This window comes from Natrix helvetica, assembly GCF_964273705.1.
Source record: "Natrix helvetica genome assembly, chromosome: 5".
Taxonomy (NCBI): Eukaryota; Metazoa; Chordata; class Lepidosauria; order Squamata; family Natricidae; genus Natrix; species Natrix helvetica.
Window position 1 is genome coordinate 49,959,044 of NC_138551.1, and position 17,786 is coordinate 49,976,829.

General features: G+C 38.5%; 1 protein-coding gene across 3 annotated transcripts in view; it reads left to right on the plus strand.

Annotated features, from left to right (window-relative positions):
- The window catches only part of ARMH3 (armadillo like helical domain containing 3), a 148,955-nt gene that overhangs the window by 53,865 nt on the left and 77,304 nt on the right, over window positions 1-17,786 (plus strand). For all 3 annotated transcript variants that reach the window (XM_081956431.1, XM_081956429.1, XM_081956430.1), the window contains 2 exons: window positions 2,636-2,762; window positions 6,499-6,574. In XM_081956431.1, the coding sequence (XP_081812557.1) occupies window positions 2,636-2,762; window positions 6,499-6,574 (203 nt within the window). The remainder of the gene's footprint in view (window positions 1-2,635; window positions 2,763-6,498; window positions 6,575-17,786) is intronic.

The window sequence follows — 17,786 nt, forward strand, 5'->3', positions numbered from 1 at the left end:
TCCTGGAATGATAACAACCTTGGCACTTGATGGGTTTCTGCTCCGACCTGAAAAACCAGACTCATTTCTGCTAGCCTTTGTCCAGTGCAGTTGATATAATGTCTCAGCCTGAACAAGATAAGGTTATGTACACCCTTATGTCCTTGTACTGAATTATTGCAACTCATTCTAATGGGGCTATCCTTCATAAACTAATTGTGTGTGTGTGTGTGTGTGTGTGTGTGTGTGTGTGTGTGTGTGTGTGCATATATATTTATGTTACAACCCCTGGTATGCCCAAATGTTATTTATTTATCAGCACAAATACAACACACACACACACATATATAGTGTCACAACCCCTGGTATGCCCAAATATGGGAGGGAACACACTGCTTCCCTTTTCTGTCTTTGGGCTCACTCCAGGAGACCATCCAGGCAGAATAAAAACCATATTTTTAATGTTGCCTTTGTTACATTTGTGTTGTATTTGTGCTGATAAATAAATAAAGGGAGACTAGTATAGATCTATTTCAAGCTATTTAGCTCTCATCAGCTAGCCAGGGTATGAAAATTCTAATGGCCCATCCTTGACTATTTGAAAATTTCAAATGATGCAAAATGCAGTAGCCATGTGCTTACTGGGCAATCCCAATATACCAGCATATTATTCCGCTGCTGATAGAGCTGCATTGGTTACTGATGTGTTTCCAAGTTTCTCAAACAGCTTTTGGGATCTGAGCATCCTAGAAATCATTTATCCCAAGTAAATTGTCCCTGCATGAATAGGGAGGATCTGCTAAAGATCCCCTCTTATCAGCATGTTTTACAGGATGGAGTAAAGAGATGGGTATTTTTAGTGGCTGATTCCATCCTTTAGAACAGTTTTCCCCTGTGAAAATAATGGCTTATCTCAAAATAGCTAAAACCTGGGTTTCTGGAAGACCTTAGTTGATTAGTTGCTGGAGGAAGAACCATGGTATATTTATTTATTATTGCTTACAGTTTTATTTTTATAATATTGTACACTTGGCTCTGGAATGAGGAGATTAATAAATCACATACATGCAGATATATACAAATCCTGGGCAAAACCAGGTTAAGGATATTACTTTACATTTTATATTATTTTAGTTCAGTTTAGGAACTTGTATTCTCTATTATAATACTTATATGAATCCCATGTAGATGATTTAAAGACAATGAGTAATAGTTTATTAAATTTATATGGCCCTGACTCCCAGCAAGCCTGGGCAGTTTACAGTTGTTAAAACATTTAAGAAGAAAGAACAACAGTGCAAAAGATCAATGACAAATCAAACCAAACCAAACCACACCAGAACAGAACAGAACAGAAAGGAAGAAAAAAAACCCAGTCATTGCTGCCAAAGGCCTGGAGACTGAATTAAATCCAGGACAGGAATATTCCCTCCAGATACTTTTTTTTAGAAGAAGAAATGTTTTAATATGTACTGAATTGCGTGCCATATTATGGAGAGCTGTGTTTTTATGTGTCACAATTGGAACCTATAAAAACAATATTCCAGTTCTTCTTCATATTCTAATAGGAATGAGCTTAATGGTTCTAGGACAGGGATGTCAAACTCACGGTCCACGGGCCGGATGCGTCATGTGCTGGCCATGCCCACTCCCGTTTTAGCAAAGGGGGAAAAGTCATAACACATCATGTGATGACAATGTGATGATGCCAGTTTGACACCGCTGCTCCAGGCAGACTGGAAATGAAACTTTGGAATTCTGTTTTGGGCTTGTAAATGAGGAAAGAGCTTATTGCAGTGATTTGTCTTTAAAATGTTGATTGCTAACCTGAAAATCCAAATGTTTCCTAGCCGGGCAGCCAAGAAGATACACTTTGAATAGTAGTAAATTGAAGAATGTCATTTTATTTTTTTCCTTTGAAATATTTCCACTTGTTGCTAGCAGTAGTTTTTTTAAAAATTTCACAGCAGAGATGCTTAAGCTTCCACTTTCCTCTTCTAAAGTGCTTACTAGGATTAAAATGGTGGAAAATAGCCACTCATATACACCAATTCTGCAGTGAGGAAATTTCAGAAGCTTAGGGGCCATGTGTAGTCCAGAGATCGAGAGAAAATTAGAGAGTTGAAGAAATGGATTATCTTTCTTTTCATTTGTTTCCCACACAATTGACAATACGGGTACAACTGTTCTTAGATGTTTTTCTTTACATTTTGAAATTTCTTTAATTTTGGCTTTTGCTTTATGCTTTTACATAATTGTATGTCCCTTAAGAAACTCTTGAATATATAGAAATAGCTTGCCTGTTTTTTAAAATGATTTTAATTTACTTCTAAGCTGGTACACATTCAACCATGCAAATTTGCCTTTTTGGTGAACGATATTTGCCTTGCTGTTGTCATGGGTGACTGTAGTTTCACTTGCTTAATAACAGTCAGGTCCTAATGAATTTGTCAGGGAAAGAAAGTAGACTTTTTAGATATGAAAGCTAAGTGATCACTTCGATACTTTTAACGTTAGGATATGTTGGTAGAGATGTGTTAGTATTTTTATTTATTTAATAACCTTTTAATTTGCCCAGAAAATTCCTATTTCTGTTTGATTAAATAATAAAATGAATATATTTTTATTCAGTAATGCCTATAATCTTCTTTTTAAGGTGATAAACCTGTTTAATATGTTCATCACTTATGGAGATACCTTTCTTCCAACTCCTAGCAGCTACGATGAGCTCTATTATGAAATAATCAGGATGCACCAGAGTTTTGATAACCTCTATTCCATGGGTAAGTAGCGTTAAGTGACTTGACTTTATGTTAATGTAACATTTGTATAAGTGTGGCTAAGAGCAAATAATAATGTATGACTGCTTTTCAGTACATGTTTGTCATATAATTTTAATTAACCTTTAATACATGACTGTGAAATAACCCTTCAAAAGATATTCCAGGCTAAAGATATGTTTAAAAAGGGCTCCTCCTTAAGCCTACATAAATAATAGTAAATAATACAGTAATATATAAATAATATAGTCAAGGGATCAGAGAATCACCCAGCACACTGATATGGCTGCTGTATGTGAAGTATGCTTGTTTTTGTCTCCTGGCATATAATAATTAAATAGTAGCAAGAACACACCAAGTTCATTTAGAAGATCCTATTTAGCGTGTGAAGAATGATCCCAGTTGGGAAACTACGCCTTAATCTCAGATCAGAGAGTAAGCCAAGCTCCCAGAACCATTTAGCTGCAGGGAAATCTCATTGTAAACATGAAGACAGGAAGTTGTCCTTTCATCTCATTCTGATGAAAGCACAGTAAGAAATTGTCTCCAAAAAACGTAGAGCATATCATGGAACCAGGTCAGTGCTTCAAAGTAACGTAGTCAGAAACAGCTTGTGTAAATTGGAAAGGCAAAAAAATAATGCTATCCAGAAATAATATTTTTAGATAAGGAAGTAAAGATGGTAGAGCAGGGCATTTACTATTGCTACAGGGGAGATGGGGCAGTTTTTCTGTAATTGGAGCACTGGATTCCTTAATGGAGGGTCAAAGCTATAAACGTGTGATAAATCCTTTTCTCTTTCTCCTCTTTTTGACCTGTAATTATCTGATGTAGAGCCCTATCCCCCATTTGCACTCATGCATATAAAAGTCATCACCACATCTGTCCATCTTTCTATAGTAAATCTTAAGATCCCGAGAAGTGACAATACCACTTGTGAGGTCACACTTGGAATACTGTGTCTAATTCTTCTCATGATACAAAGAAGATATTGGGACCCTAAAACCCTGCTGGCAAACCTATGACATGCATGCCAGAGTGCTGTCGGCCCAGGTCAGATCTCCGTGACGTTTCTTTCATGAGCTTCTGTTTCCCTGCAAATGACGAAACAGAAGCTCAAGAAAGAAAAAGATCTTACCTCTTGCCACACTGCCGATGTTGGGATGCCCCACTTCCCGCCAGTCAGCTGGTTTTGGGTCTCTGCTGCACATGCACACATGTTGGAGCATGTGCGTGTTTGCACACACACCTTTAAGTTTGTGAGCATGCAGTTTGGGCACTTGGTGTCTAAAAGGTTCGCCATCACTGCCCTAGAAAGTGTGCAGAGAAGAGCAGCAAAGATGACAGCGGAGCATGTCCTTCTATTTTGCCCTATGTATAGCGCGGACAGATCTAGGTTACTGTCTCTTCCTGAAATCGTCCCTTCTGGTCCTGATGGCTGTGATTTATGTTTGTGCATTGCCTTGGGGATGTCTCCTCGTACATCACCTCTCAGGTTTCCAGGTTTTTCTTGAGAGCTGTGACCATTAGAGGAGAGAGCTGTAACCTCCCTTAGTTGGGCTTTTGGTGACTGGCTGCTGTGTCTCTTGTAGTGGTTGTGTTTTGGTCTGTGACTGTAAAAAAAGTATTAAAAAAAGTAAGGAGAAATTTTCTATTCAATTAATAAATGGAATAGTTTACCTCCCGGGGTTGTGAAAGTTTTCAAAAATAGACTGGACAACCATTTGATTGAGATGGTATAAGGCAGTGATGGCGAACCTTTTTTGGCTTGTGTGCCAAAAGCGGGGGGAGCGGAGAGGGGTTGTGCATGGGCATGCCACACATGCACCTGTTTCCGGCCAGTGCTCCCCGTTTGCTTTTGGCACTCTTTTTTCACCCTCCCCAGGCTCCAGAGGCTTTCTAGGAGCCTGGGGAGGGCGAAAACAGCCTCCCTGTCCCCTCCCGGAGGCCCTCCGGAGGCTTCAGGAGCTTCCCTGAAGCCTCCAGAGCGTGAAAAACCGGCCCTATGGGCAAACTGGAAGTTTGGGAACGGACTTCCGGCTTGCTCGTAGGGATGGTTTTAGCCCTCTGGAACATTCAGGAGGCTTCCCTGAAGGCTCCGGAGGGCAAAAAACGACACTACGAGCAAACCTGAAGTGGCTTCCGGGTTGCTCATAGGGCTGGTTTTAGTCCTCCGGAGCCTTCAGGAGCCTCCAGGAGGCTTCTCTGAAGGCTCCAGAGGGCTAAAACCAGCCCTATGAGCAAACCGGAAGTCTGTTCCCGAACTTTGCCCATAGGGCCAGTTTTTCGCGCTCCGGAGACTTCAGGGAAGGTCCTGAAGCCTCTGGAGGTGAAAAATGGCCTCAAAAGAAGGCCAGCTAACAAGGCAAGCCTCACATGCCCTGACAAATGCCATAGGTTTGCCATCACGGGTATAAAGTCTCCTGCTTTGAGGAGGAGGTTAGACTAGAAGACCTCCAAGGTCTCTTCTAGCCCTATGATTCTATGTTCTATGTGCACTACTATCTTTTTACTTCCATCGCACCTCCTTCAATTCACTGAGAATTCTAAGTCAGCTTAGAAGTATTTGTATTGGGATGTTGAAATAGTAAGGTAGGACACAGTAGAAGTTAAGAATTCTGTAACTAACTTCCCATTTCCTGGCTGCCAAGGAAACTATGCCAGTTTAAAGGAAAATATGGTTAACTAACTTAGATTATTAAGGAGATAATAGCTTAATAATTAATTTAATAATTTATATTTTCAGCAAGCTTGTCTTCTACATGTAGCATAGAAAGCATGCATTGTGTTTTATGTATCCAGACATATTTGGAAATAGATAAGACCTGCATATTAAGTGTTTTTCTATGAATGTACATATTTATATTGGGAATTACAAAAATGCACATGAATCTGAACATTACATTTTTTTTTTACTGCTCCTGAAGTTTCCCAAGAATGCGCTTCTGAAATTTGCCAGCAAAGCTATGACACAGAATATCACAAATTTTCTGCTGTTTAACAAGAAACTGAAGCAAATAGTATATTAAGATTTTAGTAGCCTTAAGACACCTTCTGTATTCTATTAAAACTCTAATCATAACCTTTAACTGGGCAAAATGTTGCATCGTAGGGCAACAATTATTGAACCAAGGTACCTCAAATAGACCAACTTAGAGAATGTGTCCAAAATCTGCAACCCATGAGTCTGGAGGGAATGAAATTTGTGAAAGTGGTGGCTGCTTCAGTGCTACTGGCTGCTGAGATGATTGTTTTCAACTTTTCAACATTCAATGTGACAGTTTCTAAGCCAGTCTCTCTGCCATCCAGCATCAACCACTTACCACCCTGGGAGGGAGGGAGGGAGGGAGGAAGGAAGATTTTCACAAGGAAAACGGGGAAGCGGGCAGGAAGTTGGAACTCATTCCTCCTACCAATGACCTATCCTTCTGATATTGTTTCTCTGTTTAAGTAAAGAAATATCTCTGAAATGATGACCCAAAACCGTACGGGTTGTCTTTGTTACTTTTAAATACCAGGTCTCTTCCCATCCAATTGCCCATAAAGTATAAAAGATTGAATATCCTGTCCCCATCTTCTCCAATAATAACATATCACATTGCCCCGTCTCTGTGAATGCTGAGACAGCTTTTAAAAAATGGGATGGGAGGAAATGCAATCCCAAGCCACAAAAAACTGGAAACTCTTGAGTGGCCATCAAATAGGTATCACAAGGTATGTTTTTCTTTCTTTCTTTCAGTTCTGAGGCTTTCTACTAATGCTGGCCAGTGGAAGGAGCCAGCCAGTAAGGTGACTCACGCATTGGTCAACATACGGTAAGAAAGGGAAAAAAAACATTGCATATTTTTTTCTTTATGCTCTTTCATTTTTACAATTTTTTTTTAAACAAGGCACATTTTTGATTTCTCAACTCAGGTTGTGATACGTGAAAGACTATGCATGTAACATTAAGTTTATTTTCTGTAATTTTAAATGTGAATAAATGGCTACATGCTTCTAGTTATTAGCAAGTATCTTGGCTAGTAGTTTGAGAGTTGAGGGTTGGGGTTTTTTTTTGTAAAAAAACCCTAGTAACTAGTATTGCCAATTTGCTTGGAGTAAATTGGAACAGAATAATTCATGTGACTCTTTCATAATGGTCATATGTTACTATGTTATATTGTAAAAATATCCTCAAATCAAACGCATTCCTGAAGAATACGTGAAACTTTTCAGATGGTGATGCTTAGCAAACTATTTGTAGGTGGCCCTGAGTAATTAGCTGCTTTTAAAAGAGGTGTTGAGCCATACATTTATGTATCCAAGAAGGAAGGCCACCTTAGAGCAATATCTTTGTTGCTATAGTAACCCGCAAGACAATTGGCTACAACTTTTTCCTGTGACAGCATTTGCTTATGAATGAAATCAGTTGTCGCTCTTTTAGGCCAACAATGGCTAACAGTGTCACTCTGTCACTCTCAGTCCTTTCACTTTGGAGAGATAATCAAATAAATACTTGTTATGGTCGTAAACATTGAAAATATAAATTTATGGCTCAACACATCCTTAAAAGAGCGACTCGATTTAGCAAGTACTCTGCTAACCATCCCTCTTTCCCCAGGGATCACATGTGGCTTTCATCTGTTTACACTATCATTTTTATATTTATTTTGTGTGTTTATACACCATGTGTTCTCAGTCAAGCTAGATGCCAAGTGTATTGGATTCCCCACGGTAACACAAGCAGCATTTGATTGCAGCTTTTGGTTATGCTGAACACACACTTGCTTTTACACTGTTTCATTCCCCTTAACACATCTTATCTCTGCCACCATTTCTCATTCTGAGACATGGCAAGGAACAACTTGAGATGAAATGCTTTTTGGATTCAGCATAGAATGGCTGGGTTTAAAAAGCTGATTTATTGGAAAGGACTCCGGATACTAAATGTTTCTGGGAGACAGTAAATTATATGTATGTAAGCTTTCCAACTTCACCATTTCTAGTTACAACGCCTTTGCAATCCATCTGGTCACACAATAATATTTTACAACTGCCAATGATTCTGACCCTGGGAAGATTGGGCATTTATTGGTGTGGGGTGAGTAAAACAGGTAGAATTGGTCAAGAAGAGAGCGACAAAGATAGATTGAAAGTAACTGCATCATCAGGCATCTATCTGAAGGGGAGGGGAAGTTGCCAACAATTGTTGCTTTGACTTTGGAAGAAGAGCCAATCTCCACAGAAATGAAGATGAAAAAATTCTCCCTTATCTGCCTCTTTCAAACCAGAGAAAAAGGAAGTGGGTCTTTGTTCCTTCCAAACACATTGAGAGGAGAAGGATGCACTAATTTCTTAGTGCAGAAATACTAATTATGTCAAACTACTACAAATTGCTTAGCTTAATCTAGCACCAAAATTTAAAATCACAAGGCTAAGAATCACAGTCAGAGTCAATTTGGTGTAATGGTTAAGGTATCAGGCTAGAAATCAGGAGACCACCATTTATGAGGAAACCATGCCAAGCAAATGGCAGGGACTTGCCTGGACAATTTTTGAGAATTGGACATGATGGAATGTGAGAAAAAATGTACTATAGTTGTCGAGCTATATAAAAAGCATAAAAAAGCACAATAATTAACTGTTGTAGATGTAAGAACAATGTTCATGTTGGCAGAGGGCAATCGACTGTTTACAGTCCTTGTATACAATAAAAGGTGCTGAGTGACTGTAAAGTGTTTGTTAGCGTATGCCAAGATCAAGCCAAGGAACAGAACCTTTCCATGGAAATATTCCTAGAATAGGGAGTCAAAGCAAAGTGAAGGATGTTTGCCAGAGGAATGGTCAAAAAACAGTCTAGCTTCTATTTCCTTTCTACAGTAGTTTCACTGACATTTGTTTACAATAATTGATTATCTCTCTGGCAATGGGGAAGCAGACATTACAGATATACAGCAACTGTTTCCCCCACAACTCAATAGTAAAGGATAGATCTTTTATTAGTATAAAATGCTAGTATAAAATGCTAATTTGAGCATTTTAAGCATTTTGATGTAGAATGAAATGAATTATTTTCATTCTACATCAGGAACCTTAATTGCTATCAGCAACACAGTAACAATTAACTGCTTAATGTGATTTGAATGAGAACTTGATGATTTTTGTGTGAATTCACAGATTCTGATTGTGTGCATTTTTCATGTTGCAAGACAGAATAAGTATATGCTATTTATGCATTTTAGATTTGATTCTTAGTTCTTTTGAATAAGGCAGTTGCTAATGCTTTTAAATTCTACAGTTACTATAGTTTCTAATATTTAATGCCTGGCAAAAAAAATGTTAAAAAGCACATCACAATTATATTCTCATTGAGTGAACATGAAATTATTTACGCAATTTACAAATTCAACTATTTATATAGTTGATAGATGATGGAGTTGTATACAGAAAGTCTCTGGGATTTCCCTGATATGCGCTCAGAGGGCACTGTTCCACAATGTATTTTACTGTCTGCTTTGGAGCACCACAGCTACATTACGAAAAGGAGAGCTTTCCCCATTTATGAAGGAGACTAAAACACCTGCCCTGCTGAGTCCCAATCTTAATAAGGATTGACCAGGACTTAACGGAGTCAATTGAAACCTTTTGGTTCAACTGTAAAGTAGGGAATGTTATGACACTTTGGAGGAGAAATAGAGAACCATTCTTATATCAAGGCCTGAAGCAGATTGAAGTTGTTATCTAGCAAATTTCTGGATGTCCTAATGAGTGGATGTCCAGAGCAAAGCCTTTTGCTTATAACAGTGGTTCTCAACCTTTTCTTCACCACAGACAACCCCCCCCCTTTAAATACCTTTTGTGGGCATGGACTTCCATTAGTCAAATCCAAAATTTTCATTTGAGAGAAGCTCTGAAATAGACCAGGGCTTCAGTGTTTTTTCCCCCACTTACTGAAAAACTATGTGAGGAAAGTGAATAACAGATGTAGTTGAAGGCCCAGTCATGACAATATACTAAAATCAAGTCTTTCTTGGATCAAATTCAGCTCCTAGTAACTTAATGGACATATATGTGTTGATAATATTGGCTTGCTACTGTCCAATTCAGGGATGGGATTTTTTTTTCATTATCCAGTCTAGCCAACACTTGTGGGATTTGCTGGTTGTTTCCTCTTCAGATATATATTTGATATATTATTTTAAAAGTTCTCAAAATTTCCTCTGGAGATATTATGGAACTATCATGGCAAGCCCAAGAGTAATATTGCACGAATTATGGTAGTTTGACACACCAATTCATGTGTGTGTGCCCCTGTGAGAGCATAGGATTGAAGTCAGGGCTAAATTAATACCTACTGTAACACTGTAAATTAATCTCATAACAGTTTATTAATTGATAGTTTAAAATATACACCCCACTCGTCTATCTCATAAACTTAGCCAATGAAACAAACCTCTTTCTTTGCAATTGATGCTTCCATTTAGAGTTGGCTATGGTACACTTTTAGCGCACTTTCTCAAATCATCTTTGTTAATCAAGTGATGATTTGCCATGTAAATATCAGCTCAGCACAGAAAGAGTAGGTAACTGGGCAATTGACTTTCACGTCTGTAAAGAAATAAGCAACTTTCAAGGCAAGCATTTTTTCCAGGTTAATAAGATCTTCACGTTAATTCTTGCAGGTTTGCATTTAATGAGATCCTTATTAATGCAAAATTTGAAGAGGCATTATCTGATTACTTGCTAAATGAAGGAGGTAGCATCTAAAACATTTAGTTCTTTTAATGGACTTTCTTCTAATTGGTAATTTTTTGAAGGTGATTAACTTAACCTAACCTATGATTAATAGATACAATTGCTACATTATTACTATAGGGCAGTGTTATCATTTTTGTGCCATTTTATTTTATTTTTGTTATAGAACATAAAATTGGCTAATAAAGTCTTTATCATTCAACCTGGGGTAATATATTAATTATTTCAGCAATCATATTCTTCTTTGCATAGCCAGTTCTATTTGGTTTTTCATCTCAAACTCAGATTCATTCTGCTCTGGTTGGCCTTTTATACAGATGGGGGCTGCTGTTGTGAAAGAGATAAGATAGAGACTGTTATTTGAGCCCTTCTGCATGTATGTCAAGTTATGTTGACAGTAGAGTTATGATTCTCTTGACATTTAAGTTAATTTTCAAGTAATTTATCCTGAAGAATTTGTGAGTTCACCAAATTATAATGGGGCAAAAAAGGATCTTATATTAAGATACACATATCTCAAAAGCTGTACCTATTAGACATGTTAAAAGTTTAAATTGATGTTTGAATTAGTTTCTGTTGGGGAAATTACTTCTGTATGTACAATTGTTAGTGAAGTTCTAAAAAGTAAGTATATACAGTAGCACTTTCCTGTTTCATACCTATTCCAGTGTCCTGCTGCATAGACTCGTTTTAGAAATGAGCACAAGTCCATCATCAGCATAAGTGTGAATAGCCATTTTCTGAGGCCTTGTTTTATGTTTGCTTTTCACTTTGATCAATGTTGATAATTATATCCGTTTAATCAACTTCACTTAGTAGCAATGTAATAACTCATCTTAAATTGTTCACTGAGGTATACTTTAACAGTAATGACCTCTGGCATACTGTCACTGCTAATCAACTCAACTCAAACTGTAGAATAACAAAGAACAGCCAAAAAGCTAAAATGCTGGTTAGCATTGCTTTTAACCTTCTCAAAATTATGGTTGAGATTGTGTCTAGAACAGGTTCTTAAATGCTATTAAATATATGAGATGCAGCATACATTTTTTCTGAAGTTGAAGATGTTTTCTGTTAGAAAAGCTACAGATATAATTTTCTTGTTTTGGCTGTTTACAAAACAAACCTATAGGGAATATCAACATCCCAGAGTACGTATTATTTTTCAGGAAAAGGAAAGAGGAGGAGAAAATCATCATTTTTTCCTCCTCCTCCTCCTCCTCTTGATGGGAAAAAGGATAGTAGATAGTTTGCATTTAATGATCACTTAGGCGTAATGGATCAGAAAAAATATTTTTGTTCAGCCATTTCCCTCTACATTCCTTCAGTGTGAAACACAATATTTGCATACAACTTTGACTTACAACAGTTCAATTAGTGACTGTTCATTTATTTATTTTATTTATTTATTTATTTGAACTTGTTAGTCGCCCCCTCTCCCCACAGGGACTCGGGGCGACGTACAAAAGCAACAATCAAAACAGTATCATATAGAGGAGGTAAAAATAAATAAATAAATTACAGTGCTTAGAAAAAGTTAAAACCCCAATAACAGTAAAAATTTAAAAACTAAAATTAACAGTTAAAAAATGCCCAAGAGGTGGAGAAGCTGTAGATTTATGCCAGGCCGGCTAGTCGAAACAGGTGGGTCTTCAGTTTCATACGGAAGGAGCGGAGGTCAGTAGTTGTCCTAATGTCTGGGGGGAGGTCATTCCAAAGGGTAGGGCCCACCACAGAGAAGGCCCTACTCCTGGGCACCGCCCTCTGACACTCTCTGGAGGATGGCACCCGGAGGAGTCCCTCTCTGTGTGAGCGAATGGGTTGCAGGGATGTATGGGGCAGGACACGATCCCGCAGATAACTAGGCCCTGTGCCATGGAGCGCTTTGAAGATGGTGACTAACACCTTGAAGCGCTCCCGGTAGGCCACAGGAAGCCAGTGCAGCTTGTGCAGGAGAGGTGTTATATGGGAGAACCTCAATCTCCCCATAATTGCCTGCGCGGCTGCATTCTGGACCAACTGTAGTCTCCGGGTGCACCTCAAGGGGAGCCCCATGTAGAGAGCATTACAGTAGTCCAGGCGAGACGTCACCAGCGCGTGAGTGACTGTGCGCAAGGCCTCCCGGTCCAAAAGGGGTCGCAATTGGCGCACCAGGCGAACCTGGTGGAATGCCCCCCTCGCCACGGCTGGCACATGATCTTCCATAGCCAGCCGGGCATCTAGGAGGACGCCCAAATTGCGCGCCCGTTCCACCGGGGCTAATTGCTCATCCCCGATGGCCAGCGATGGAATGTGCTGGTTGAACCGGGAAGCCGGGAGCCACAGCCACTCTGTCTTGGAGGGGTTGAGCTTGAGCCTGTTGTCACCCATTCAAAGTTAAATAGCACTGAAAAAAGTGACTTACGACCGTTTTTCACAGTTACAACCTTTGTAGCATCTCCATGAACCTGTAATAAAAATTCAGATACTGAGCAACTGGTTCATATTTATGAGTGTTGCAGTGTCCCAAGATCATGTTATCACCTTTTGCGACCTTCTGACAAGCAAAGTTAATGGCGAAGCTAGATTCATTTAAGAACCAGGTTACTAATTTATCAACTGCAGTGATTCACTTGATAACTGAGGCAAGAAAGGTCATAAAATGGGGCAAAATTAACTTACTAATTGTCTCACTTAGCAACTGAAATTTTGGGCTCAATTGTGGTCGTGAATTGAGGACTACCTGTACTACCTTTGTGGAATTGCAGGCCTGTGGCATCTTCCCAAATTCAGATACTCCTACAATAAATATACATTCTTAGTTCTGCTCAGAATCTTAATTCATGTTAACAATGGACTAGAACTCTTTCCCCCCAAATCTTGATAAGCAGACATCATAATTTACAATCACAGTTATAAGATTTATGATTCCTAAGATAGGCAACAGGAATTCATGCCCCATTTTGAAGTTGATGAAATGAAGAAGTAAGCAGTAATCTTTCAAGAGTATTGCTCACCAAGATAGTATATGCTAGGATCCAAGGAATGTGCCATTTCTTCCATTTATACTTTGAAGAACGGCCTTTCTGATAAACTACTTAAATAAACTTTTGTTACATGTGGGTGTAGGACTCTGCTGGTCAATAGGAGCAAGAAAATATGTAGGATGCTTTTATTATCTAGCTCTTTAAATTGCAGTGGTGTTACTTTGATTATATTTATATCTCTACTCATAAGTTTGGGGCAGCGCAGTGGCTCAGTGATTAAGATGCTGGGCTTGTCAGCTGGAAATTTGGCAGCCTAGGTTCGAGACCTGAGCGTCACGCGGCGGGGTGAGCTCCTGTCCTCATCCCAGCTCCTGCTGACCTAGCACTAGGGAAACATGTAAATGCAAGTAGATAAATAGGTAACACTTTGATGGGAAGGTAACAGCACTCTGTGATGTCATACTGGCCGCATGGCCACAGAAATAACTTCATACAGCGCTGGCTCAATAGCCTTGAAATAGAGATGGACACCACCCCCTCTAGCAAGCAATAACTAGTGGAGTAAAATCTGCAGGGGACTCCTTTATTCATATATTTATATCCTTATCATTGCCAATATAAACTTAAACATAAAAAAATCATAACTTGCCTTAGGGGTCTTCCTATTGCAGTATTTGCTAGACAATCAGTCTGTTTTTCCTGCTGAAGCAGTGTGATGTTCTCCCAGGAGTATAAAGTAGATTAAATCTGTTCTCACAGAGTATGTGTGACATCTCTCTCTCCTCACTCTGTTCAATGATATCACATCTGTTTCACTGGATTCTGTAGGCAGCTAGACTATGGTTCTGACAAATGTTTGTACATTAAAAGGAATCCTATGAAGTATAAGCTTTAAAGGAAATGACACTGATCTAAATATATTGAGAAAGATTCTCAGAAACAGGATTATAATTAAAGCTTCATAGAAACGCTGCATAATTTTCTTTCAATACTAAGAACTCTGGGTAGTGCCAGTCATTTACCATGCTAGGCTGATCAGACAGAATAATGTGAAGGGTTCAACCAAACTCACAGCCATAATGTAACCTATATGGATACAAAGTTCACAAGAGTCTCATTTCTTAACTATTTTTGCAATTAATTTATAGTTAGATTTTTCTAAGCAATAGATTAAGATTCCATTTGTTGAGTTATTATTTTTTATGGATTACAAAGGAATTTTTAAAAGTTTTAAAGACTTAAGAACTTTTGCCAAAAAGCTGAAGAAGTTGAGTAAGAAAGTTTAAAACAGATAAAGGGGACAGTTATTTTGAAAGATTATTATTATTTAATTATTGATGAAAGAGTTTTTGAACAAATTGAAATTAAATTAGATAAATGAATTGGACTTTTGTGGCATAAATTTTATTATTAAAGAGTGTAAAAAAATTGATGGATTTTACAAACCAAAAGATCAGGGTAATATGAGCCCGATTGTGATGCTGACTATTGCTTGAGCGATTTGCAGAGAAAGGAATTACACCAGATTGGCTTCTACTTCTGTCCAAAATTTTCATTTTATCGATTTGTTTAACATCTCTAGATACTTGTTTTACACAGCTTTCCATCTTAACTTCTTTCATCTTGTCTTTCATCTTTACAAATCTTTAGTCCACTTTTTTTTTAGCATCAAGTGATTGATTGAAATGAGGCAGACAGTGTATAACTGGGAAACCCATTGGTTGTATTCACCTTCCAGTCTCATTTTTGCATGTCAGAACAACATAGTAGCAAGATTCAATAACAAAACTACTCCTTTTTAGTGGAGAAACATGGTGAGTTATAGTTCCCCAAAGATATTGAACATTACTATAAGGCTTAGTTGAACTATTTTACAACTTAATCCCTGCCAACCAAACCCCAAAAGTAATAAAAAACCAAAAAGCACAATCATTTTCAATTCTGTTCCACCACTTCACCATGTCACTAGCTGCATTTCTTGGGGCCCTCAGCAGCTGAATAAAGTATTAAATGTGAGACCTCTAGCTGCACAAAGTTTATTCATCCCTGGTCTAGAGCATGTAAAGCAAAGCTGAACCATTCAGAATCAGAGTCCAGGAAGATAGTGACAAGAAAATGAGACTAATATTGCAAAGTTTACAATCAAAGGGCAGGGCAACAGTACTGGGGACAGAAGGAAGATAAGTTTGTCAGTTCTAAGAAAACTGTGAGCTGAAGAATTAATCAGTAGACTAAGAAATAATTTTAGAATTGGAAGTGATTCAGTGAACAGATGCTATTCTTCCTGACTCCAGCCAACAGAAGGTATCTTCACTTTCAGGAACACGATTTTGCTACTCAAAGAGCTCCTGTGGTCTTTTGCTTCACAGGTGCTAACTGTTAGTATCTTGCTCAGAGTTTAAAGGAAAAATATTATTTTATGATTCATAGTATTGAATAATGATCCCTGTGAGAGTTCCTAATCCTCAGGTTGGAGATTTGAATGGTTTCTTGCAACTTATTTTTCTCAGTCTGCAAGGTCTTGCCTTGAGTGGTGGGAACTCCAGCCATGGCAGTAAACAGTATATCTATTCCTTAATGGAGCAGCTGACAAATTAGGTATTTAATGGAAGCTTCCCAGAGCTACACTAAATGCTGGCCAATTTTGCTTGTCTCTGCTGTGGTGTAGCCAAAATTATAGCTCATCCTGGCATGCTCTTTTCCATGGGGATAAATCGTTGATGAACATGAAGTGAAAGTCTCAGCAGCCACTGCAGGATGGCTCAGCTGAAGTTATTGCAATCCATCAGATTCACTAATCACTCAGAAGAATACTTTCCTTTCTTCAGATTTCTGTGAACAAGCCTTGAATTTTCTGCTTGCCATTTGCTTTAGTTGAGTTTTTTGGGGAGCTACCTAAAGAACTCTGCCTGGATGCTGATACCAAATGCAATAATTCTATTACTGTTTCCCTTGTCAAATCTCATAGAATGATAGTCAAGTTATTAATGAGGGGGAACTATGGTTCAGGAGGATTAGAATAATGAGCCAACAGTTTCCTCTTTTTCTAAACCAGGGCTGTCAAACTCCTGCCCCGCAGGCCTAATGCATCATGCGCTGGCCACACCCATGCCCAGTTTAATGAAGGGGGGAAAAGTTCCAATACATCACGTGATGCTGCCGTGACGATGTGAGTTTGACACCCCTGTTCTAAAGGAAGGTGTTTGTTCAAGCCCATATTACGAGAACACCTGTTTTTCTTTCATTTGATTTCTTTGAAGACAAAGACATACTTGATTCCTGGTGACTATGTGAATATAACCGTGTAGCTTCCAAGGCAACAGAACAGAATGGCTTATCATTGCTACCTTTCAGGATATTTTTCAGTATCCCAGGCTACCTTACATCTTAGGAGAACTGGAGTGGGGTGGGAGGCTGGAGAAGAAGGCTGAGATGGTGATGCCAGATGCCAGTGATCAGCAGGAAAAAACTAAAGACAAGAAAACTTCATTACCCTTTTCAGATTTGTACAAACCATTCCCCCCATATTTCTATGTTGCATGGCCTTGAAACAACCTACTGATTAGCCGGAGAACAGAGCTGTTTCCTTAAACTGTAATGTCAGGAGGAAGAAAAGTAAAACAGAGACCCTGCAAGCAGAGCACTGCCTACACATGTACAGCTGAAGCTGGAGGGCCTATTGAGACAGTTGGTGAGAGAGCAGAAGAAAAGCCTCAAACTGCTGTTGCCAGAATGGCTTTGTATTTTGATCACTACTTTCAGATCTGGACATCTGAGACTCCAAAGAGTCTATTTCTGTTTCTAAACTGTATCCTCGGTGCTCAAGAAACTGAGGAGAATAAATTTTTATCAAGTTCTTTACATCTTTGGAGACTGCAGCATTTCTTTTCCATTTTTTCTGATCAGCTTCCCATCTCACTCTGTACAAGGATTTCTGTCATAAGGTGAAATCACACAGAATTCAACAGTTTGCATAAAATTATGAACAGGAGACTTGATTTAACATCATATACAGGATCAAATGTTAAACCTAACACAATATTCCAGGCTGGACAGCCTACCTGTTTCAACAGAGAATATTTTCCTGAAACAAAATCATACTTTAAGTTTCCTGGATTACTCCAGCTTCTTGGTTCTACGTTATCCTTGGCTGTTGGGAAAGGAAAGTTCCTATTCTTCACCTAGCCTCTTTCCCTAACTTCTCTGTAATTCTGCCCTAATTTGAAAATAACCAAAATCACATTTTGTCTTTCATCAAATCACGTTCTTTGTTGGTTTATTTAAAACATATGATTTATAAATATAGCTACAAATATTGTCTTATATT